Genomic DNA, 22908 nt, shown 5'->3' with positions numbered 1-22908 from the left:
TAAGATTGTGCTGTATGTATCACTCCATAACTTGTTTTAAAATATTTAATTATTATTTATTTATTTTTAAAGTGTATTTTTATTGATTTCAGAGCAAGGAAGGGAAAGGGAGAGAGAGATAGAAACGTCAATGATGAGAGTCATTGATTGACTGCCTCCTGCACACACCTCTTTGGGGCTCAAACCTGAAACCCCAGGCATGTGCCCTGACTAGAAATTGAACCGTGACTTTCTGGTTCCTGGGTCGACTGACACTCAACCATGGAACCACACCAATCAGGCAATATTTAATTCTTTCAATGGACAATATATTTATATGGTTAAAAAACCAAAAAGTATAAAACCATATCCAGTAAAATGTCCTGATTCCATAGGTAACTACTACTTACCAGTTTCTTTCCAGAGAATTTTTATGCTTATAAAAGTAAATATCCTATTTAATAAAAGAGTAATATGCAAATTGACCATCACGCCAACACACAAGATGGCCACCCCCATGTTGTCAAAGATGGCTACCCCTGTGTAGACACAAGATGGCCACCACAAGATCACCAGCAGGGGAGGGCAGTTGTGGGTGATCAGGCCAGCAGGGGAGGGAAGTTGGAAGGAACTAGGCCTACAAGGGAGGGCAGTTGAGGGGGACCCAGGTCTGCAAGGGAGGGCAGTTGGGGGGGATCAGGCCTGAAGGGGGAGGGCAGTTAGGGGTGAATGCACCAGCAGAAGAGGGCAGTTGGGGGTGACCAGGCCTGCAAGGGAGGGCAGTTGGGGGGGTGGAACCAGGCCTGCAAGGGAGAGCAGTTGGGGGTGACTAAGCACTCCCACACAAATTTCGTGCCCTGGGCCTCTAGGGAATACATAATTTTCTTTGCTACACCTGATTTTTCACATAAATAAAAGGACACTATAACCATTATTCTGTATCTTGCTTTTCTCGCTTGATGTATCTTATAATAATTTATTTAAAATAGTTAGTCCGACTGGCATGGCTCAGTGGTTGAGCGTAGACCTATGAACCAGGAGGTTATGGTTCGACTCCTGGTCAGGGCACATGCCTAGGTTGCAGGTTCAATCCCCAGTGGGGGTGTGCAGGAGGCAGCTGATCAATGATTCTGTTATCATTGATGTTTCTCTTTTTCTGAAATCAATAAAAAGTATATTAAAAATAAATAAAATCACTGAAGAGTTTCATTCTTTTTTACAACTATCATTTTATTGTGTATACAATAATTTATTTAAACAGTCTCCTGGTAGTGGACATTCAAATTGCTTCCAGTCATTTGCTGTTAATAATAATGCTACAGTGAATAACCTTGTATATAGGTCACTTGGTTCTTTACTATATTCCTAGACATATTTGTTAGTCTAAAGGGCATGTGCTATTCTTTTCTTTCTTTCTTTTTTATTTTCTTACCACAAAGTTGAAATTTGTGGTTTTGCTCATGTACAAATAGAATATAATAGTTAAATTTTTATGGTTTCTAAACACTTAACCACTGATGATTCCCCATAAGATGCTGTTATCCTTCAGAGTTCAGGTGCCTGATCTGTGAAAGCCCAACTTTGCCTTCCTTTTTACCCACCAAATTAATTTGTCTTTCCAGAAGTCTTGTTGGATGTTTTCTTTGTTGGCCTCTCCATGTTGCTGCTTTATTTGAACGACTTCATTTTGTAACTACTCTATAGTCCTTTCAATCTCATAATTCTTACTGACCAGGAATACCCAATTTGACTACATTTCTCTTAACGTAGATCCAGCTGTGAGTTGCATGTTCTTTTGCTGCCAGTTTAAATCTTGAATATGTTTACTTAACTTCTGGAGCTTTTTCTGTGCATGTCAGCCACGTGAACTAGATTTTCATTATATATTTCCCAGGCATTGCATCCATGCTGTGACATTAGTTCTGGATTCTCAATTCGATCCGCTTGATGCTCGGACTGGGCTACAGAATTGTTTACATTCTTGCCATGCAGCAACGTCATTTTTCTGACCAAGGAAGGGGCTGGAAGTTCACGTAGTTTTATACTGAGCCATGCGATTGGTTAAGGAACAGCCAACCTTTCAAATTTATTTCTCATTATGTTGGTTTCAAAAGCGGAGCAGCCCGGGGCTGTCGGGTAGTTCAGGTAGTTCTTTGTAGGCTGATGTCTGAGAGTTTGCTTCTCCACTAGCCCCGCAGCCCTTCCCACACACCAGGCACTTGTAACCTTAGTCAAAATACAGCCTTGCAGACTCTGCAGCCACCAAACCAGTGCCCGCCGAGCTTAGGGTCACCGGGTTTTCTCAGGCTGTGTGCTTTCCACTTTCGATAGTTGTTGCTAAATCACCCTCTAGCATAGGGGTGTCGAACTCAATCAGAGAAGGGGCCAAAATCTAAAATCCACATTTAAATCGCGGGCCGAATGGTTTACTGAACAGTCATAAACTGACAATGTCATAAACTGACAGCGGAGTGCAGTGATGACAGCGCGGTGCGGGCCACATTGCAAGGCCTGGCGGGCTGGATTTGGCCCGCGGGCCTTGTGTTTGACACATGTGCTCTAGCACGTTAATGTCTGTTTATACCCTGTGAATTTTTTCTTTTCCCCCCCATTTTCCTTAAATTTTTAGTTTTATCCTGTGGGTTTGTAGGAGCTCTACAGTTATTAAGAAAATTAGTGGTGCGCTTACTGTGAAAAATACAGATGACATGTGATAGAATTATACACTTGAAACTTATATAATGTGTTAACCAATAAATTTAACTTAATAAAAAAAGAAAATTAGTCCTTGTCTATAATGTAAGTTATAAATATCTTTTTTTCCTAGTTTGTCTTTTGACACACTTTTAAAATCTACCCCTGAGGATATTTTCTCTGTTGTTGTCCTCCTCCTCCTCCTCCTCCTTCTCCTCCTCCTCCTTAGCTTGATGCTATGAAAGGGAGGCAGGAGGAGGGAGAGAGAAAGAAAAAAAATTTATGCATTACCTCTAACCACTGAACAACCCAGCCAGGGCTATATCATTTTTTTATAACAGGAAAAGCCTTCTTATTCTTCATGATCTGAACCATTAGCTGATTGATTTATTAAACAGTGGTAAGATATATCACTCAGACATTTTGTTTTAATTGAAAACATCTAAAATTGCATTTGTTCAATGGTCTTTGGCTATAGGGCCAAAACCAAATCAACCTATTTTATTGATTTCAGAGAGGAAGGGAGAGGGAGAGAGAGATTGAAATATCAATGATGAGAAAGAATCATTGATCACCTGCCTCCTGCATGTCCCCTACTGGGGATTGAGGCACAGCTTCCTCCTCCTCCTCCTCTTCCTCCTTCCTTAGCTGGAATTTATTTTGGCCTATAGATTGTGGAGAATGTCTAATTTTTACTAACCATTTTTTCTTTTCTACTGATTTTCTCCCAAAAGTGGTTTATTAAGTGAACCTAACATTTTTAATAGTCTTTATTTTTTTAGAGCAGTTTTAGGTTCTTAGCCAAACTGAGCAGAAGGTACAGATTTCCCATAAACCCCCTGCCTTCTCTCGTGTATAGCCTCTCTCACTCTCAGCATTCCCCACCAGAGGGGCACATTTGTCCCAACTGATGAACCTGCATTGATACATCATTCTTACCCAAATGCACAGTTTACATTAGGGTTCGCTCTTGGTCTTAAACTGTCTATGGCTTGGACAAATTTTTAATGACATGTCACTACCATTACAGTAGCATTTAGAGTAGTTTCACGGCCCTAAAAGTCCTCTGTGTTTCACCTCTTCATCTTCTCCGTCCTACCCCCGCCCCAAACCCTGGTAGCTACTGTCATTTTACTGTTTCCATAACGTTTTGCCTTTTCTAGAATGTCATATAGTGAAATCATAAGGTATGTAGCCTTTTCAGATTGAATTCTTTCATTTAGTAATATGCATTTACATTTCCTCTGTGTCTTTTTATGGCATGATAGTGCATTTCTTTTTGGTGCTGAAGAACATTTCATTGCCTGAATGTACCGCCATTTATTTATTTATTTATTTGCCTTTCAACTATTTAATACTTATTTACACACAGACACTTGATGACAGATATCATTCTCACTCTATAAATGAAAAGTTCAAGTTAAGTAACCTTCCAAAGGCCTCTAAGAGTTGGTGCTGTCTCTTGCATACTTTCTTCCCAGGCCTTAATACTATAACCCCTAGATCCTGTTAGGGAGGTTTTTGAAGTAAAAGTAGGGAAGTAGAGATGCCTAAGGACCTACACTCAGTCCAGAGAACAAAAGCACTTGTGGACATTTAAAAAAAAAATTATTATTATTTTTTTGTTAATATATTTTATTGATTTTTTTACAGAGAGGAAGGGAGAGGGATAAAAAGTTAGAAACATCGATGATAGAGAAACATTGATCAGTTGCCTCCTGCACACCTCCTAATGGGGATGTGCTCGCAACCAAAGTACGTGCCCTTAATCGGAATCGAATCTGGGACCCTTGAGTCCACAGGCCGACACTCTATCCACTGAGCCAAACCGGTTACAGCCACTTGTGGACATTTTATTTATTTATTTATTTATTTATTTATTTATTTTAAAAAAATATATTTTATTGATTTTGTACAGAGAGGAAGGGAGAGAGATAGAGAGTTAGAAACATCAATGAGAGAGAGTGTCATCGATCAGCTGCCTCTTGCACACCTCCCACTGGGGATATGCCCGCAACCAAGGTACATGCCCTTGACCGGAATTGAACCCGGGACCCTTCAGTCCCCAAGCCGATGCTCTATCCATTGAGCCAAACCGGTCTCCGCTACTTGTGGACAGTTTAATAAACTTCCTTCCATGTAGCTTCAAGTTACCAGGACACAGGCCCCCCAACACCCTTCATCTCCTCCTCGGCTGCTCTGCTGGAGACCTTGGACTTCACAGTGACAGGCCGCTCTGGCAGCCTTCCCTTCCCCAGAACGGTGTAGTAGCCTATCGCACCACATCAGTGACAGAAGCAGCTCCAGTCTTGCTTTTGGCAGCATTTACCCGGGTCTGCTCGCTGACCAGGGTCCACAGTTTATCAAGGTTGACAGTTGGGCAGAAGCTCTGGTTCCTCTTTCAGTGGTAATGCCTCACACCAACTTTCCCAAAGTCACCTGGGTGATATTTGTCGAAGGTGATCCTGTGATGATGCAAGCCGCCAAGCATCACCTCGGCCCCCAGTGCTTCCTGTGCTTGCCGATACCGCTGTGGCCTGGCTCACGTGGCCCCGATGTTTCGGGTCTTCCTCAGTCTGGACGGCCTGTTGGTGGCCGAGATGGAAGAGCACCACCGTTTACTTATCCATTACTTACTGAGGGACATTTCTGTTGCTTCCAGGCTATGATAATTATGAATAAATCTGCTATAAATGTCTGTGAGTAGGATTTTATGTGGACATAAGTTTTCAGCTCCTTTGGGTAAATAACAAGGAGTGTGATCACTGGACCATATGGTAAGGGTATGTTTAGTTTTACAAGAAACTACCAAGCTGTTTCCCAGAGTGGCTTTAACATTTTGCATTGCTACCATCAGCAAATAAGGGTTCCTTTGCACTAAATTAGGGGTGTCGAACTCAATCAGAGAAGGGGCCAAAATCTAAAATCCAGCCTAAATCGCGGGCCGAATGGTTTACTGAACAGTCATAAACTGACAATGTCATAAACTGACAGCGGAGTGCAGTGATGACAGCGCGGTGCAGACCACATTGCAAGGCCTGGCGGGCTGGATTTGGCCCGCGGGCCTTGTGTTTGACACATGTGCTCTAAATCCTTGCCAGCATTTATGTTGGCGTTGACCTGGATTTTGACCATTCTAATAGGTATCGTATTGTTTTAATTTGTATTTCCCTGGTGACGTATGATGTAGTGTATCTTTTTTTTTTTTTTGTGATAGGGATTATAATTCATTATTATTTTTTATTTTGCTCCAATTTTATTTTATTATTATTTTTTAAATAAATCTTTATTGCTCAGATTATTACAATTGTTTCTCCTTCCCCCCCTCCCATAGCTCCCTTCCACCAGGTTCCTGCCACACCCTCTGCCCTTACCTCCCCCCACCCTCGCCATTGTCCTCATCCATAGGTTATACGACTTTAACCCAGTCTCTTTCTGCACCCCTGATAATTATCAATCCACTCCCTTTCTTTGCCCCTGATTCTATTATATTCACCAGTTTATTCTGGTCTTCAGATTTTTTTTTTTTTTTTTTGCCAGTGCAAAAACTAAACCACATACATGTTATTTTCAAAACTTGAATGTCAAGAGCAAAACTTTGGCTATTAAATAATAACAACAATGCCAATGCAAAACAACAAAATGAGAAATCAGAATTATGGACATATTAATATTTTTAGCTACTAAATGAGTCTCTTTTGCTGCTGGTGTAGATTTACTCAGAGTCCTTGGACTTGCTGCACAAGACTTTGCAGAAGACTGGAAGCTAACAGATGCTAGCATGAGCAGGAACATGATTAAAGAAGTAGCTTCTTTTTTTTTAAAATATATATTTTTATTGATTTTTTTTACAGAGAGGAAGAGAGAGGGATAGAGAGTTAGAAACATCGATGAGAGAGAAACATCGATCAGCTGGCTCCTGCACACCTCCCACCAGGGATGTGCCCACAACCAAGGTACATGCCCTTGGCCGGAATTGAACCCGGGACCCCTCCATCCGCAGGCTGATGCTCTAGCCACTAAGCCAAACCTTAGTGTATCTTTTCATGTGTTTATTTGCCATGTGCATATTTTCTTTGGTGAGGTGTCTGTTAAGGTCTTTGGCCCATTTTTAAAATCAAATGACTTGTTTTCTTATTGTTGAATGGTGGAGAGAAAAGGGTAGAAAACAGATTATTTTCATTATATAACCTTCGATGTGATGTGTACAAATTACTTATTCAAAAGAACAATTACAATGATTTTAAAGTTATCCTTTAAGAAGGTGAACATGTATATGTATTCCTTTTATTGCTGCTGAGAACTTCTGTTATCTCTCTCTTTGAATGTCAACACCAGAACTCGATTTGGTCCAAAATGGTAGTGATTTGTTTACCATGTGTGTTCCCACTGCAGGTGTGTTGCCGCCAAACGGATTACTGGCAATTTGTGAAAGACATCCGCTGGCTGAGTCCCCACTCAGCCCTGCACGTGGAGAAGGTAAGAGATGAAGGTAACCACGAGGTCTCATTGTTTGATGTTCTGTTTGAGGAGTCTCCTAGGACGGAAGGGCGGTGTGTGTCACCTTTCTTATAACCGAGGAGAGGAAATGATCCCTTCAGGACTGATTTGAAGGGGAGGATTATTTGCTTTAAAAAATAAACTTTGCAAACCCATTGTGCTGGCCGCTTTCTCTCGTTTGGGGAAGGGGTGTAAAAGTTTTGTTGTTTTCCAAGGATCTGCATATGTGGGACCAGAGTAAAGCTTTTAAAAATCCAGGATATATGGTATATGTTAAGAGGTTCCCGGAAGTGGTTGGGGAAAGTGGGACTGAAATTCTAATAACTGGTTAAGAAGTGAGATACAGCAATTAGAAAGAAATGTGAGGTTTCTGAAGACCAGGGTCAAATGGAGCCATACATGTTCCTGTCAGCTTTGGCTACCATCATAGCATTCTGCTTTCCCATCTCTCAGCTCATCATAGTACCCCCGATTCCTAGTCAGGGGAACAAAGCCGGAGGAGGTTAGATGACTTTGCTAGAGTTACACAGCTAGTTCCAGATCAGTCTCTGCCAAATCTATGTATCTATTGATTTAACTCTTTCTTATGGAAATTTTTTTAAATATATATAACGAATATCCAGCATCCATCTTCAATACTTATTGATTCATGGCCAGTCTTATTTCATGTATATCCTACCCACTGCCAGATTCATTGTTGAGATGATGTTGGGAAAAGTAACTTGTTTTAATTTATTTTTAAAAAAAATGTGTTTATACTGATTTCAGAGAGGGAGAGAGAGATAGAAACATCAATGAGAAAGAATCATTGATCCGCTGTCTCCCACCCCCACTGGGGACCGAGTCTGCAACCCTCGCATGTGCCCAGACCGGAAATTGAACTGTGACCTGGTTCATAGGTCAACATTGAACCACTGAGCCACACTGGCTGGGTAGTAACTTGTTTTTAATTGGTAAAGGAACCAAATAACAAGGATAGGTCTTATACTATCCTTTTTTATGAAGAAGAGGCCAGAGCCCAATGATTTTTTTTTTATGGAGATTTTATTGTCCTCACTTTTCCCACCAAACCTCTCTCTACTTTTCTTTTATAAAATATATTGCTATAGTTATTTACTCTTAGAAGCTGTTCCAAATCTAGAATGAATGCTGTGGCCAGAGGCCAAAAGAGGTTCCTCTTTGGGGGCATTTTTCTGGATTCTTTCCCTCAGGTTTTTGTTGCATCGTTTTATGAAGGCCGTCTGAAATAGTGGACTCTGAGAGAGAAGGAAAAGATCGAGTTTATCCTTCTTCTGAGTACCCCAGGAAAGATGCTTCTTTGGAATAAGAACATAGAGACAGATGTAGGAGCTTTCTTTTCTCTAGAAACTGCATATTAGGTTTTAACTGCTTAGCCCCGCTGCAGTGGCCCAATCCAGCAGCGGAGCCATTAATCCCTCCCTCCCTCTCCGTCCTCAGTAACCTTGTAGATGCTAGCTGGAGGAAAAATGCCTGTGATCGCCTCCTTTTAACGTGTCTCAGTTTAGTTCTCAGGTCTTCAGGCCGCAATCTTGCCGTGTTTTTACCCGTTTACATGTTTTGACTCATGCCCTTTTGCCTCCTAGTTCATCAACTTGCATGAGAATGGCCAGAGCAGCACCGATGGCGTGAATGAGCGTGTCATCGCAGAGCTGTGGCTGCAGCACAGCCTGCAGTGCCACTGCCTCTCTGCTCAGCTCCGACCTCTGCTTGGGGACAGACAGTATATCAGGAAGTTCTACACAGGTAGGCAGAGGTCCCTTAGCCAGGACTGTGGCACAGATTCCCTCACTGTTTTCCACTTTACCCTTCCTTTAAAGACTCTTACCCAAGGTCTCATATTGTACTTGATGCCGTAGAGATTCTAATAAGAAACATGTTGTAGCCAGTCTTCTCTCTCACTTCCTATGTCATACACAAACCTATTCCTCTACTCCCACATACACAAACCAATAAGAAAAACTGCTACTGACTGAGAGTTTCCATGTTCCAATCACTGTTACCTACCTTTTGTACATATACTTTTTAACAACAGCCCTGAAAGTTGGATATTAATATCCGTTTTCCAATCAGGGAAGTAGAGTTCAATAAGGTTAGGTAACGTGGCCAAAGCCACCGAGGGCCAGGATTAAAACCTGGTCATTCTGAGTTTGAAGCCTCTTGTCCTGGCCTCTCTCCTCTACTAGACGTCACTTAGCCTCTCCTGTACTTGATTCGCCGCTGGCTCCGCCTCTCTCCACAGTGGCATGATTCTGCTCAAGCCATGTTTGCCTTTTCCCTCGCTCCTTCCCTGACCTTCTCCCAGGGTCAGACAGGGAAGCTGAAGGACTCCCTCTTGGCTCCATCACCGGTAGCTTCTCTCTCCCCAGATACCGCTTTCCTGCTCAGCGACGCCCACGTCACGGCCATGCTGCAGTGCCTGGAAGCGGTGGAGCAGAACAACCCCCGCCTCCTCGCCCAGATCGACGCCTCCATGGTAAAGGGGGCAGGAATCACCTTCGTTTGTGCTGCCTCCTGGGCCGCACCGGGACGTAACCCTCTGTAGCCAGATGTTTCTTTGTCAGTTGTGAACGTAAAGGCTTTCATTAAAAACAAAAAAAACACTTAGTAAAAGAAAGAGAATGGCTTGTTGCAGTTTAGGTTCTTACAAGGGTATTTCTTGGATCACATGATCTCACACATCTAGAGGAAATAATGAACAACACAAACAGACCCAGAGAAAGAGAACCAGCCATCAGACTCAAACATCAGAGGGAAAGTAGGGGAGGGTGGGGGTAAGGGGAAGAGATCAACCAAAGGACTTGTGTGCATACATATGGGCCTAGCCAGTGGCCATGGACAACAGGGGAGTGGGGATGGGGCATATCTAGGGAGGGGTTTGGGATGGGAATGAGGGAATAGGACAATTACGTGAGACCATAATCAATAAAAAAAATTTTTTTTAAAAAAAATAAAAAGGTTATGTTGACCGAAAAAGAAAAAAAGAAAAAAAAAAAAAAAAAAAAAAAGAAAAGAAAAGAAAAGAAAAGAAAAGAAAGGGAGGTACTGTCACGCCTTATTGAAGTAAAAAGCCTAGGTTTAGGTCTGTCTAAGAAGGGAGGCGTCTATTTTTTTTTAAACCGTTTAAAAAATCTTTAGTTTGAGTCAGCACCTCCCTAAAGGCAGGCTTGATAAAGAGCTGGGATAAGAAGGATGGTTTTGATCAGGAGCAGAATTTATAGCATCAGACCTAATGTGGTCTAGTATTATGTGGTCTAGTATCTAGTATTTTTGTCTTCGAAGTATAAAAGAAAATTTCGTTGCTTGATGTTGCTTATTATTAACTCTCCAGTTCACTTACCCCAACACTAATATCAGTGCCTCAGCTAGGATGGAATCACAGTCCTACCTCTTTTAAGGAGGTATTCCCTACCTTTCCTGGTTTTAAAATATTGATTCTTAGTTACCATACTATGTATGTGCCAGGCATCGTGCTATGCATAATTCATACATCATCTCATTTAATCATCACAACTCTCTAAGGAGGACACTGAGGGTAGAGTACATAAGTCACGTGCCCAGAGTTTGGAGCAAATAGCTTACAAGTGATAGGACCTGGATTTGAACCCTGGTCTGACTCCTGACTCCATGTGCACAGCAGTCCAAGCCTGCTGCCAAAGGCCAGCTTCTACCTGTGTTTCTGTAGTCCTTAGTGCCTCTCTGGGGACCTCTATCCTTGACCTTGACTCTGACACTTTTTTTTATTATTATTATTTTTTTTTAGTTTGCCGGGAAGCATGAGAGCCCACTGCTGGTGACAAAGAGCCAGAGCCTGACAGCTCTGCCTGGTTCCACATGCACCCCTCCAACCAGCTCCGGTCAGCATTCCTATTTTGGGTCCTTCTCTAGCCTCTACCAATCTGTCCCCAACCACGGCCCAGGTATGGGAGCAGGACAGGGTAGCTATGACATGCATTCCTGGACTGGAAAGAAGAAGACTTTTGAGTGCTCACAAGCTGGGTCTAGATAGAGCCTTGAGCTGGTGTAGTTTGTCAAACTTCATGTCTTAATAGTGGAGATCTTAAAAAGGTGCATAGCAACTAGCCCAAGATAATTCAGTAGAATCATTAAAGTAACAGAGGAAAGAGAGGTGGTTTTAGAGTCCCCCGTGTTTCTCATCTTCATTGCCAAGAATGCATTTCAATAATAATAGCCAACCTATATTGAATGCCTACCATGTGCCAGGCTCTGTTATTATCAGTTTATATGTATTATCTCATTTGATCCTCAAAACAGTCCTATGAGGTGAATGTTATTATTGCTCATTTTAGATGAGGAATGCATATTAATAAGCCATGAAGTCACTGTTTCAAGACCTCATTCTCTTGACTTAGCTGCTTCCAAGTAATTTTTTACTCACCTTAAATGACTTACCCTTTCTAAGGTGACGCCGTGTGTTCTGAGCACCTGTTAATGATAGGGAGTTTTGACCCTTAGTTGTGGAGAAGCCGTTCATATATACCGAAGGCTTCTAGGTCAACTGTCCCTTCCCTTTCTTTTTATATCCTAGAAAGAAGATCTACTTCCTTTTCTCTCTCTGGCCCTCCCCGGAAACCTCAAGAAAGCAGAGGGCACATTTCCCCAGCCAAGGATCAAACCATCCAGGCCCCTCTGCTCCCACTCTCTGCATTAACCAGGGATTCCCCTTCAACGCCAAATGAGATGAGCTCCAGCTCCCTGACCAGCCCTTTGGAGTCATCCTGGGTCAGCAGCCAGAATGATTCTCCAAGCGATGCCAGCGAAGGGCCCGAGTACTTGGCCATCGGCAACCTGGACTCCCGCGGCCGGGCCGCCAGTTGTCAGAGTCACAGCAGCAATGCCGAGAGCAGCAGCTCCAATCTGTTCTCCTCCAGCGGCTCCCAGAAGCCAGCTTCGGCTGCTGCTTCCCTAGTGGGCCAAGAGGGAGGTGGGCAGAGCCAGCTGTCCGGTGTCCCTCGCAGGTCCAGCTTCTCAGAGGGACAGGCGCTCGCTGTCACCAGTGGAACCAAGAAGAGCCATACTCGCTCCCATTCGGATACCAACATCGTCTCCAGAGGAGCCCCAGGTAATGCGAATCACCAGCCCCTCGCTGGGAAGGTGGTTTTCCCAACGAGGAAATTTTCTTGGGGCGGAAGGATCTTCAAATGGCAGAGAGAGAAGTTACGCTTCTGACAAAAGAGAGAAGTTTGTCATCGAATAGGGTTACCCAAGGAATCTCTCTCAGAATACTTAGGTTTGTTCCTTTGTACATTGCTAAATAGGAAATGCTTTTTCCTGGATTCTTGCACTAGTCCTTCAGCATCAGAGCATGCACAGTGTGACTCATCCCAGTTTGAGTTTTACATGTATCTTTCAGACAGAGGGGAAGTACTAATCCCTGTTTCCCCGAAAATAAGACAGTGTCTTATATTAATTCTTTCTCCCAAAGTTGCGCTAGGTCTTATTTTCAGGGGATGTCTTTCCATGCGCTACGTCTTATTTTCGGAGGATGTCTTATTTTCGGGGAAACACGGTAAATTTTAAAAACAATCCCATTAAATCCCTCCCCTTCCTGTGATTCCCGAGGAGTTGGGTCAGCATGTATTACCAATAGGATGAGGCCAAGTGATACTAGGGTTTCCTTATTGAAACTAGGGATGGAGTGGGTTTGGGGTGATGTGACCTAGTGAACAGGTAGGCGGGGCGGACTGTGCACCCCTAATTCCGGATGAAAGGCAGTCAGGTCAGGAGGCCCTGCCACGGAGACCTCGCTCACACAAGCAGCAGCTGCTAGCAGCAGAGAGCGGGCTATAGGCACAGGGAAGGTGCGGCTCATCGCTTTTGCCATCTTCCTGCCACCATCTTCCCAGGATTGACGGTGTCCAGCAGGCTTTGGTTGGGTTTCATTTGTAAGAGGATTTCCATTGTGCTTAAAGCCAGTTCTGAGTGGGAAAGCCCCGGAAATAAAATATTAAAAAAAAAAAAAATCAAGGACAAAAAAAAAGGAAGGATTTCCTTTAGCAACTAGAGCTGCCATTGATTTCTCTTTGTAATTTCTACAAAGGTGAGAAGAGCTAAGGCCCTCACCTGAAACTTCTGAATAGCAAACTTTTGTCCCTATTTTCCTGTCAAAAATATGATTTGGCTTACTGGAACGCTTCAGAAAATAAACTCCCAAGTCAAAGCCTGTCTTCCACACAAGCTGTTTTAGCTGTGAAGCGTGCTTGGGTTAGAGACTCAATTCACATCTCCTGCTGCACAAGGGTTCCCTCTCGGCAGTTCAGTCCCCACCTGGCCAGATAAAAGGACACTCTTTTTCTCACGTTCTCTATTCTCCTTTCCTCCGCCTGGACTCTCTGCACCTGTCTGTCTGCGTACAGGAGGCCCCAGGAACATCACCATTATAGTTGAAGATCCCATTGCAGGTTTGGGAGCCAGTCCTCCTCTCTGTGTACCTCCTCCTCCTGCTGCTGCTCCTCTGTCACCAATGTGCTTAGTTCGGAACCTCCTTTTCCATTCTGGTGTCAGATCAAGTCTGGCTAGTCTGGTCCTGCTGTGATGCTTGGACCTGGGTGCAAAGCGACACCAATGTCTTGCATCACGTGTTTTCGGCCCATGACTTCCAAATACTTCATTCAGTCTCAGCTGCTCTGGGAGGCAGACCCAGGGCTGTTTGTCTGAAGGTGACACTGAAGCTGCCGCATGGTCTCAGGCATCATGATGAAACCGGCAGAATTGTTCTTACAGCTGAGCACTTGGAACGGATTTCTTTATTTTCCTTGAATGAACACCAGAATGGGTTTCCTTCCCTTTCTGTGATCTTGGATGTGGATGCATGCCTTTGGCCTGGCCTGTTTCCTTTTTCCTGTCACCCGTCTTCCTTCCTTTATCAGGTTCTCCCCACCCCTCATTCCAGCCAGTCATAGGATTTTTCTAGGGATGCAGTCTGTTTCTTTGGTTGTCACAGTATGTTCCACCTGAATGTTGTACCGTAATGCATGGAGATACTAACCCCGGAGAGTGTCAGCCAAACAGAGCGCTGAGGGAGGACTGAAAACCATGCCCCCCGGGTAATGGGTAAAGCCACTGGGCATGTGAGCTTGGAAAAGATAAGGTTCAAGCGGAGTGAGTCTGTGAGACCATGGTTTAAAGGAGCATTGTTCTTAAGGAGATGAGAAATTGTAAGACGGCATTTCAAGTGACAGGTTTCATTTCAGTTGAATGGGCTAGCGTGAGGACACTTTTTTTCCTCACGTTCTGGAAGCCCAGTAAGCGAGCTGGATGGCCTTTGCGTATTGTAAGGAAACAGGGTGCTGGTGTTGGAGTTTATGCTGTACATTGAGTTTGACTGGGGATCTCAAAGGTCCTTCCCAAGGCATGGTTTGTGAACAAGGCATTATGGTAACCGCTGGTTTTTGCTTCAGTTCGGTAGTCCTCTGCCAGGTCCACTGGGAATCTTTGAGGCCCAGGAGAAGACAACATTCTCTGTCCCCACGCAGTAGCATGTTCTGTGAGAGGAGCAGCTGACCAGTTGGCACCGTCTGTCAGGGAAATGGGCTGGGTGCAGCTCAGTCATTCATCTTCCCTGAGCATGCAGCTCATTTCCCAGGCACCCACCTGCTTTCCCGCCTGCTCTTCCCTCTGTGACACTGGAATTTTGTTTCCCTCTGGAGAGTATCAGTTTTCTCATTTCCTGCAAGCCCTGCCTGATGCTATTTCTCCACTCCCAACTCTCACGGTTCCTTGAAAACTTCTATCCATGCACTTCAGATTTTGCCAGCTTTCTCTTAAAACCTCCCTCTTCCTTCTTCAGTAAGGCTGGGCCTCCAGCCCTGTGGTTGCAGGCGTCATCCTTGCTTTCTCTAGCATTGTCTTGGTGCTTGCGTTAAGGACATTGCTGGATTTCGTTTTGCTATTCTGTCCATTCAGAAATGGGTTAAATTTGTGAGTATGACACATTTACATTGCAGGTTGAAGAGAAGCCATATTCTCGTATTTCCTTAGTGAATTTAACCCTTCTGATACTGTTTTAAACCTTGTGTCAAGATATCAGTGAAGTTTCAATGTGCTTTTCTTTGTTTTACCACGTGAAGACAGTTTTATAAATTGGTTTGTCAAGAGGGCAGAAGTTGGCTGATAATTATGGAACATTTGCTTAAGAAGATGGAAGAACAGAGGACTAAATTCATACATCCACTTTCACTTGATTTATTTTTCCCCTTTGTGTTTCATTCTGGGTCCTGTTTTTTTTTCCTCTTTTCCCTTTAGAAAGCACTGATTTCCCATGTGTTCCTGCACTCTTGGACCGTTCCCTGTTGGTGTGCTACCTCTCTTGTTTGGGAGGGCATCGGGAATGGGAGCAGTTAAATGTTGAAAAGTTAAGAGTTGGAAATGTAACTGTTCTCATGTGTGTGTGTTTTTACTCCTGGTGGCCACGGACACTAGAGTCCTGCAATGATAAGTCGAAGTTGAGAGGCCCCTTGCCCTACTCTGGCCAGAGCAGTGAAGTCAGCACAGCCCGCTCTCTGTACATGGAGAACGGTGAGTACTAGGAAGGCAGGGCTGCAGTTGTGTCTTCGCTCTCCCCGCGTGCCTGCTAAACTCTGAGCTGTGTGGCCGCCTCAGCTCTGCGGGGGATGCTCACCACACAGCATCTCTCTCCCTGCCATCAGTTTCCACCCCTGTGCTGGAAATCACAGGCCCCTCCATTTCTCTGCTCCGCTCTGGCTCAGGGGTCGCACCCGCTCTCATGCTCTGGCTGTTATCACTAGGAATGTCTGTGGAGCCAATGGAATGGCTCTCTGAGTGGGTGAGAGGGACCTTGACAAGAGGCCTTTGAGTGTCTGGGCTTAATCACCAGAAGATAAGCTCCTGTGGAAATCAGCCGTCAGAAGGAGCCAGTTGTTTCCTTGTCCGATTCTCAGCACAGGTTTTTGTTTTCTTTTGTGTGTGGGGTAGGAGAGCGAGGGTGTCATCTTAAATTTAGGTGGTGAAAAAAAATTGTCTCCAGGCACTTTCCATTCCATCATTCTTTACCCAGGAGGCTTTGTGCTGTGGGATTTGACATTCAGAGGAATTCCTTTAGAAGGTAGATATCTTTTTTCCCAACCTGGTACCTGGGAAAACTCGAGACCATCATTAATGGTAAAAGTGTCAGACTTCTTGAAGAAGTGTGACTGTCAAGCAGATTTGCTTTTCAAAGCAGAGCTTTTCACACTCACATTCCATTTGCCCGCAGAGGGTGGCCAGTACCTAAGCTCAGGTGAAGGCATGTTCCGAAGACCGTCAGAAGGACAGTCCCTTATCAGCTACCTGTCCGAGCAAGACTTTGGCAGCTGTGCAGACCTGGAAAAGGTGAGACATCTAAAGAATCTACGAGCTCATGAGTCAGGAGATCTGAGGGGCTGTGGTGCCATATTTTTTTTGGGGGGGGGGGGATATTTTTCCATTGATTTTTAGAGAGGGGAGAGAAGGGAAGAGACAGACAGAGAGAAGCATTGATGTGAGAGAGACACATTGATTAGTTGACTAGGGTTGTAGATAGAGTCTGAAACCCAGGTACATGCCCTTGACTGGAATCGAGCCTGGGACTCTTCAGTCCTAGGACCGATGCCCTATCCACTGAGCCATACTGGCGAGGGCACCATTTGTTCCAAAGAGGTCTTGGGGCATACTGCAGTGACATGAATATAGACTATAAAAAAGGCAAGTTCACAATAAAGATAAACTCAACGAATTTTCTTTCTGGAGAACTCTTCAGGGAGTTGTGCTCCTCATCAAGTCCAGGAATATTACTGATTTTTGTCTTAGAAGCTGCCTGGGGCAGAGAAGGATTGAATGTTAGCCACCTGATTGTTGTTTCCTTGACCCTGGAACCTGAGGGAAGGACTCTTTCCAGAACCAACTTGTGTATTTCGTTCTAAAGCTCAGCCACGCTATATAAGAAAGAGCTAATCTGCTAATTAGACCGAATGGTGGGACGACCTTCCAGACGACCTTCCTGAATGACCAGTGGGCGGGGCTGCAGGGTGAAGAGGCAGCCGGGGCCTCAGAGAGCCACGCCCCTTGCACGAAGTGTGTGCATCAGGCCTCTACTGTAATAAGTAATGTTCCTGTAGAATTTTATAGCTTACAAATTGTATCACTTTATCTTGAGACATCACATTTAATTTAACACTTTGTGTACTGCTGTATGGCTTTAGGAAAGACCCTGCTGGGAAATCTAGGATGCTTCTCTGTCATATTTTTTATGTGGAAAATAGGCCAGGAAGGCCAGGCATGAAGAGGTCTGAGAGCAAAGAGAATGTAGAATGGGCTTTCTGGTCATCGGCTTTCCTTATGGTAGACCATCCACTTCCCCTGGCTGTTTTGAAGAACGGTAGCGTGTGCTTTGGAAGCTTTATTTCCGACAGTATGGTCAGCGAGGTGTTCAATACTTCTCACCCCTTGCTGAACAGCTTGTTTGGTTCTATGCTTCCCCCCAGGAGAATGCCCACTTCAGCATCTCAGAGTCCTTAATTGCTGCCATTGAATTAATGAAGTGCAACATGATGAGCCAGTGTCTGGAGGAGGAGGAAGAGGAGGGGGAAGACAGCGACAGAGAGATCCAGGAACTGAAGCAGAAGATCCGCCTTCGCCGCCAGCAGATCCGCACCAAGAACCTGCTCCCTGGGTACCAGGAGACCGAGCATGGAAGTGAGCATGCTCGGAATACCCCTCTTCCTGCTTCTCCTGCCTCAGGAGAACTGGTGCCTCCTGGGTTTTCTTTTCGGTCTTAACTTGAGAGGTTATCACCAAGCTACGGGTTCCTCTTCTGTCAGAAAAGATTTTCTATGTTTTACTTTTTTCTACCAGAGCAGAGTCCGAGAATTCACCCATTTCCTGCCTCAGAAATATTTTCCAAAAAATAGGTTTCTGATATGAGGAGAACTAAGACCAGATACCTACTATCTACAGGAAACTTGATAAATTTCACGAATGAAATGGGGATCAGCCAGCAAGCAAAACTAGTTTCCACTTCCCCAGCATCTCTCTCAGGGCTGTGTGTACGTCTCTGCTAAAGTCAGACCAGGTTCCTTTTGTTGTAGCTCCCGAAGAAGTAGGAGATGTTGCTCTTTTTTTTTTAATTTTTTAAAAAATTATATATTTTATTGATTTGTTACAGAGAGGAAGGGAGAGGGAGAGAGAGTTAGAAACATCGATGAGAGAGAAGCATCAATCAGCTGCCTCCTGCACACCCCCTACTAGAGATGTGCCCGAAACCAAGGTACAAACCCTTGACCGGAATCGAACCTGGGACCCTTGAGTCCGCAGGCTGATGCTCTATCCACTGAGCCAAACCGGTTAGGGCAGGAGATGTTTTTTTTTTTTTTTTATGTTAACAGGCTTTCGGGTCACTTCCAGCAGCTCCCAGTTCAGCTCGCGTGACTCCACACAGTTCTCCGACTCCGGCTCTGCCGATGAGGTTGATGAATTGGAAATCCAAGGTAAGAAGTGGCACTTTGTTTCAAGGGAGCTTTCGTTACCAGTTTCTTTTAATTTTCAATCATGGGCTGAGAAGTTTTCCCTAAGTAGCAGTCTTCAGTCTGGTCCATGGTGGAGTGTTGTGGGTTATTGTAAGGGATAGCCTCTCTTGCTAAAAACAAAACCCCTTTAAAAATTTAAGCAGAAAAGAATACCAGGAGGAAGTGTTCCAGGTGGAGTGGGCTGGTGTTGAAGTCTCCTGGTGCTTCTTCCTCCATTGCGTCTTTCTTTTGGGTTCTCCCTTGGATTCCTCCTGTTAAGAGCCTCCTCGGGCTGGCCCATTCCATACATGACATCAGCATCCTATCCTCTTGTATTCCATAACACAACTGAAATTGTTTCAGAGTGTTTAAAAAGAGCTTTATTATCATCCTAAGAGAAAAGTACAGAGTCACCGAAAAAAGGAAAAAATTAAGTTTACAAAGTAGAGCTTTATCTTCTGTCCTCCCAGTGGGCAAATTACTTAGCAGAATCACAAACTTTTATTTGTTTGTTTTGTTGATCCTCACCCGAGGATAACAGGTATCTGCATAAAGAAGAGGAGGGTTATAATCCGGGAAGGCAGTTGTTAAATTAGGTTAACCTATGATTAATGGGTTCATTTGTTTCTGCAAATCATAGATTCCTTTGAGTTCCCATCTGTTCAGCAAACAGACTAACAAAAAACAGAAGTTCAGGGACATAGTTTTTCCCCTATGGCTGAAACCAAGTAATTTTCTTTTTTTTTAAATTTAATTTTTAATAATTGATTATGGTATCACATAATTGTCCTCATAGTAATTTTCTTATAGAGGGTGAATTGTACCGGTAATTCTCCATTGTAACATGGTGATGAATAGATAGATCTTTTATTTCCTGAGGCTTTGCTTTCCTGTTTACACTAATCCAGAGAACTCATCCACCTGCACAGACCTCTAGGTGTGGTAGCTGGGTTTCTTCCCCATTCAGAAATGGAATTTTTGTTCATATTTTTCCAGGTTTCCAGTAAATCTTTTTTCTGTATTCTCCTTAATATATCTGATTTCTATTCATGACAGCAGTAGTTACTTAAAACTCATTTTTTGTTTGTTTGTATGTGGTTTTCCAACAATAATTCTCCAATTCTCGGACACCAACTCTGAGTGTCCTACAATTCAGTTCTAAGACCTACTTCTGGAGCACAGACCTTACCTCACAGCTTAAGGTCGTAATCCCATGAGACTGTCCCTGCTTACATACCAGTCATAGATGGGTCACCAGGATCTCCGTAGCCAATGCACATGTCTCCGTAGCCAACGACAAAGTCAGGGGTTCCCATGACTCCCTACCCAGGTTCCGTAATTCGCTAGAATGACTCAGATCTCAGGAAAGCACTATCTTACAAACGGACAGCTACATGGAGAGGTGTGTAGGACAAGGTCCCAAAGTGTCCATGGGCACCTCTGTCCTGTGGAGGCAGGGTGTGCCACTGTCCTATCAATATGTTCACCACCAACGAGGAGCTCCTCCAGTCCTCATCACTGTAAGTTTTTATCAGGGTTTCATTGTGCAGGCATGAGTGATTAAATCATTAACCTTTAATGATTAAACATAATCTCCAGGCCCTGTCCCCTCCTGGGAAATTGGGGTTCGGGCTAAAATTTATCCTGGTAATCAGACCTATCCAAACTATCTGGATGTCCCCAAGAGTCCCCCTATTAAATAGTTTAAGCTCTTAGAAAGGGGATTGTTATGGATAACAAAAGGCATTCCTCAGGAAATAATGAATTTTAGGAGCTCTGTGCCAGGAAATGGTCCAGAAACCAAATATATATATATAAAATATATTTAATTGATTTTTTACAGAGAGGAAGAGAGAGGGATAGAGGGTTAGAAACATCGATGAGAGAGAAGCATCGATCAGCTGCCTCTTGCACACCCCATACTGGGGATGTGCCCGCAACCAAGGTACATGCCCTTGACCGGAATCAAACCTGGGACCTTTCGGTCCACAGGCCGATGCTCTATCCACTGAGCCAAACCGGTTTCGGCCAAATATATATATTTTTATTATACCACAGTCTGTGATTGAATTGATCTCCAAATTTAAAAAAAGAATGAAAAGGTTCTGCTTCTGTCTTGGAATCAACAGAATTTCATGAGGGTAATATTAAGGTAAATTTAAAACATGCTGCTTCACTGGGTATGGATAAGTCTGTTCCTTGCAGCAAAAACAAAGAGCCAGGGGAAGCTGTGTAAGCTGGGAGGAGCCCAGTTTGAAATAGCTTGCCTGTTGGTGGCCTGAAATACACCTGTGGGCCCAGAGAAGAGATTTAATCAACGAACTCTCTAATCAGTTCCAAACAGAAATCCTTAAAGGAAAAGGCCTTAAGGCAGGGTTTCTCAAACTCTAAACCCATATTTCTTTGTTGTGATTGACTGTCCTGTGCATTATAGGATATTTAGCATCATCCCGGCCTCTACCCACAAAATGCTGGTAGCACAATCATGGTAATAAAAAATGTCTTCAGACATTGCCAGTTATAAAATCTGGCAAAATCTTCCCCTGGTTGAGAACCAAAACTATAGTGAAAAGTATACCTGTAGATTTAAGTTCCTAAAAGCAGTTTCATCTTTTAGAGCAAAAATCAAGTCCTAATTCCAGGAATATGTGGTACAGAACTGTCATTTTCATTGATTTACTTCCTGTCTGAATACTAAAGGGCCCCTTTTTATAATCATTATTACACAGATGGTAGCGAAGGATCTAACCTGACTCATATGTCAAAGAATGGACTCTCAGTGTCAATGGCCTCGATGTTTTCAGGTAGTCTTTGTTGCAAGCGTGGGTGTGCTCATACATGCATGTGTGTGAATGTTTTCACTAGCCTTTATACATAGTTTATGTGACACCTGCCAAGTTTATGAAGACTACAGGGTCTGGAGAACTAGCTGGGAAAAACTGGGCTTAAGACAGCTAGGGACACTTATTTATTTATTTTTAAAATAATTTTTATTTTTATTTTTATTTAATTTTTTTAAATTTCTTTATGGTATCACATATTTGTCCTCAACTCCCCATTCCAATCCTCCACCCCTCCCCATTCATGTGCCTACCCCACCCTATTGTCCTTGACTACTGGTTAGGTTCATATGTATGCACACAAGTCCTTTGGTTGATTTCTCTCTTTTATCCCCACCCTCCTTTTGAGGTCCAACAATCTGAATCATGGCTCCTTATCTCTGGGTCTGTTCTTGTTCATCAGTCTATGTTGTTCACCATTTCTCCTAGATGAGTGAGATCATGTCCTACTGGAAATATACTTATAAGAATAAAAAATGAGACAAGCAATAATCGTTATGCTGAAAGGCATATGAATCAGTCTGTAGTGAGTTTCTTTCTGGGCCAACAGTTCTTTTGAGACCCAATTTCAATGTCAAACAGTTCCTTATATGTACATGTCAGCAATGATATTTCAGTTCTGGATGGTGGACAAATGGTGGTAATGAAGGTCCAACCATCTCTGATTTGGTCTTGGGCAACCTGGAGTGATACACAGCTGCTGACTGCTATTATGGCAAGGCGTCATCAGCGTCTTCCATCTCTGGACTGCTTCTCTTCTGTCTTCATGGTTGGAGTAGTCCTGTCAATTTCTCTCTGTTGCCAGAATCCACATGGTCTCAGAGTTGTTTTCTGAAAATATACAAACATATTCTTGGCGAAAAGTTAATAAAGGAATATTTTCTATAAATTTGACTTGGGATCCTTTTTCATTTTTTGCCCAAATGATTTTCCTCTGGCTTGTTTTGACACCATGTGTGTTTTTCATGGGTGTCTTGCTGTTAGTATTACAGTTAATTTTCTAAAGTACAAATTTTCTAGATGCAATTTACTTACAGGATATTTTTCCTTACATGTTATTCTTCTACTTTCCCCCTTTTTTGATTTAAATATTAGGAGGCTTTTGAAAATTTTATAATTTAGTCTTGATAGCTTTTAAATTTTATTTTTTTGCACTAAAATATGACTGATTTAGGTTCATTTCCTGTTGTGAGATTTTATCCTGAGATGAACTACCAATAAAAATTTTAGTTAATACTTTAGGAACAGCTTTTTGTCCAGTGCAATTAGAATAGAATATTTGCTTATTTCAATTAGCCAATTTAAATTAGCCTGAAAACTTGTCTACTATTTTACTGTCAAAATTATTTCTCTAAAATAATCTTATTTTACTGTGT

General features: G+C 43.2%; 1 protein-coding gene and 2 pseudogenes across 10 annotated transcripts in view; 1 reads left to right on the top strand and 2 right to left on the bottom strand.

Moving 5' to 3' along the window:
* The window catches only part of RUBCN (rubicon autophagy regulator), a 68108-nt gene that overhangs the window by 29796 nt on the left and 15404 nt on the right, over nucleotides 1-22908 (top strand). Inside the window, exons 3-13 of one of the 8 annotated variants that reach the window (XM_084871541.1) lie at nucleotides 7069-7152; nucleotides 8778-8937; nucleotides 9561-9667; nucleotides 10955-11048; nucleotides 11741-12274; nucleotides 13569-13613; nucleotides 15634-15729; nucleotides 16427-16542; nucleotides 17673-17883; nucleotides 18573-18674; nucleotides 21422-21496. In XM_084871541.1, coding sequence (XP_084727667.1) covers nucleotides 7069-7152; nucleotides 8778-8937; nucleotides 9561-9667; nucleotides 10955-11048; nucleotides 11741-12274; nucleotides 13569-13613; nucleotides 15634-15729; nucleotides 16427-16542; nucleotides 17673-17883; nucleotides 18573-18674; nucleotides 21422-21496 — 1624 coding nt within the window. The remainder of the gene's footprint in view (nucleotides 1-7068; nucleotides 7153-8777; nucleotides 8938-9560; nucleotides 9668-10954; nucleotides 11049-11740; nucleotides 12275-13568; nucleotides 13614-15633; nucleotides 15730-16426; nucleotides 16543-17672; nucleotides 17884-18572; nucleotides 18675-21421; nucleotides 21497-22908) is intronic. The other 7 variants (XM_084871542.1, XM_084871544.1, XM_084871543.1 and 4 more) reach the window with 7 other exon arrangements.
* LOC311617365 (pre-mRNA-splicing factor SPF27-like) lies at nucleotides 1540-3758 on the bottom strand (annotated as a pseudogene). The gene is made up of 2 exons: nucleotides 3751-3758; nucleotides 1540-2205 (listed from the first exon to the last, which is right to left on the bottom strand). The product of its transcript is annotated as a pre-mRNA-splicing factor SPF27-like (transcript).
* On the bottom strand, nucleotides 4819-5511 carry LOC311617364 (large ribosomal subunit protein uL15-like; annotated as a pseudogene). The gene is made up of 2 exons: nucleotides 5483-5511; nucleotides 4819-5258 (listed from the first exon to the last, which is right to left on the bottom strand). The product of its transcript is annotated as a large ribosomal subunit protein uL15-like (transcript).

The sequence above is a fragment of the Pipistrellus hanaki genome (assembly GCF_964339955.1).
Source record: "Pipistrellus hanaki genome assembly, chromosome: 2".
NCBI lineage: Eukaryota > Metazoa > Chordata > Mammalia > Chiroptera > Vespertilionidae > Pipistrellus > Pipistrellus hanaki.
This window is presented reverse-complemented; position numbering and strand designations above follow the sequence as displayed.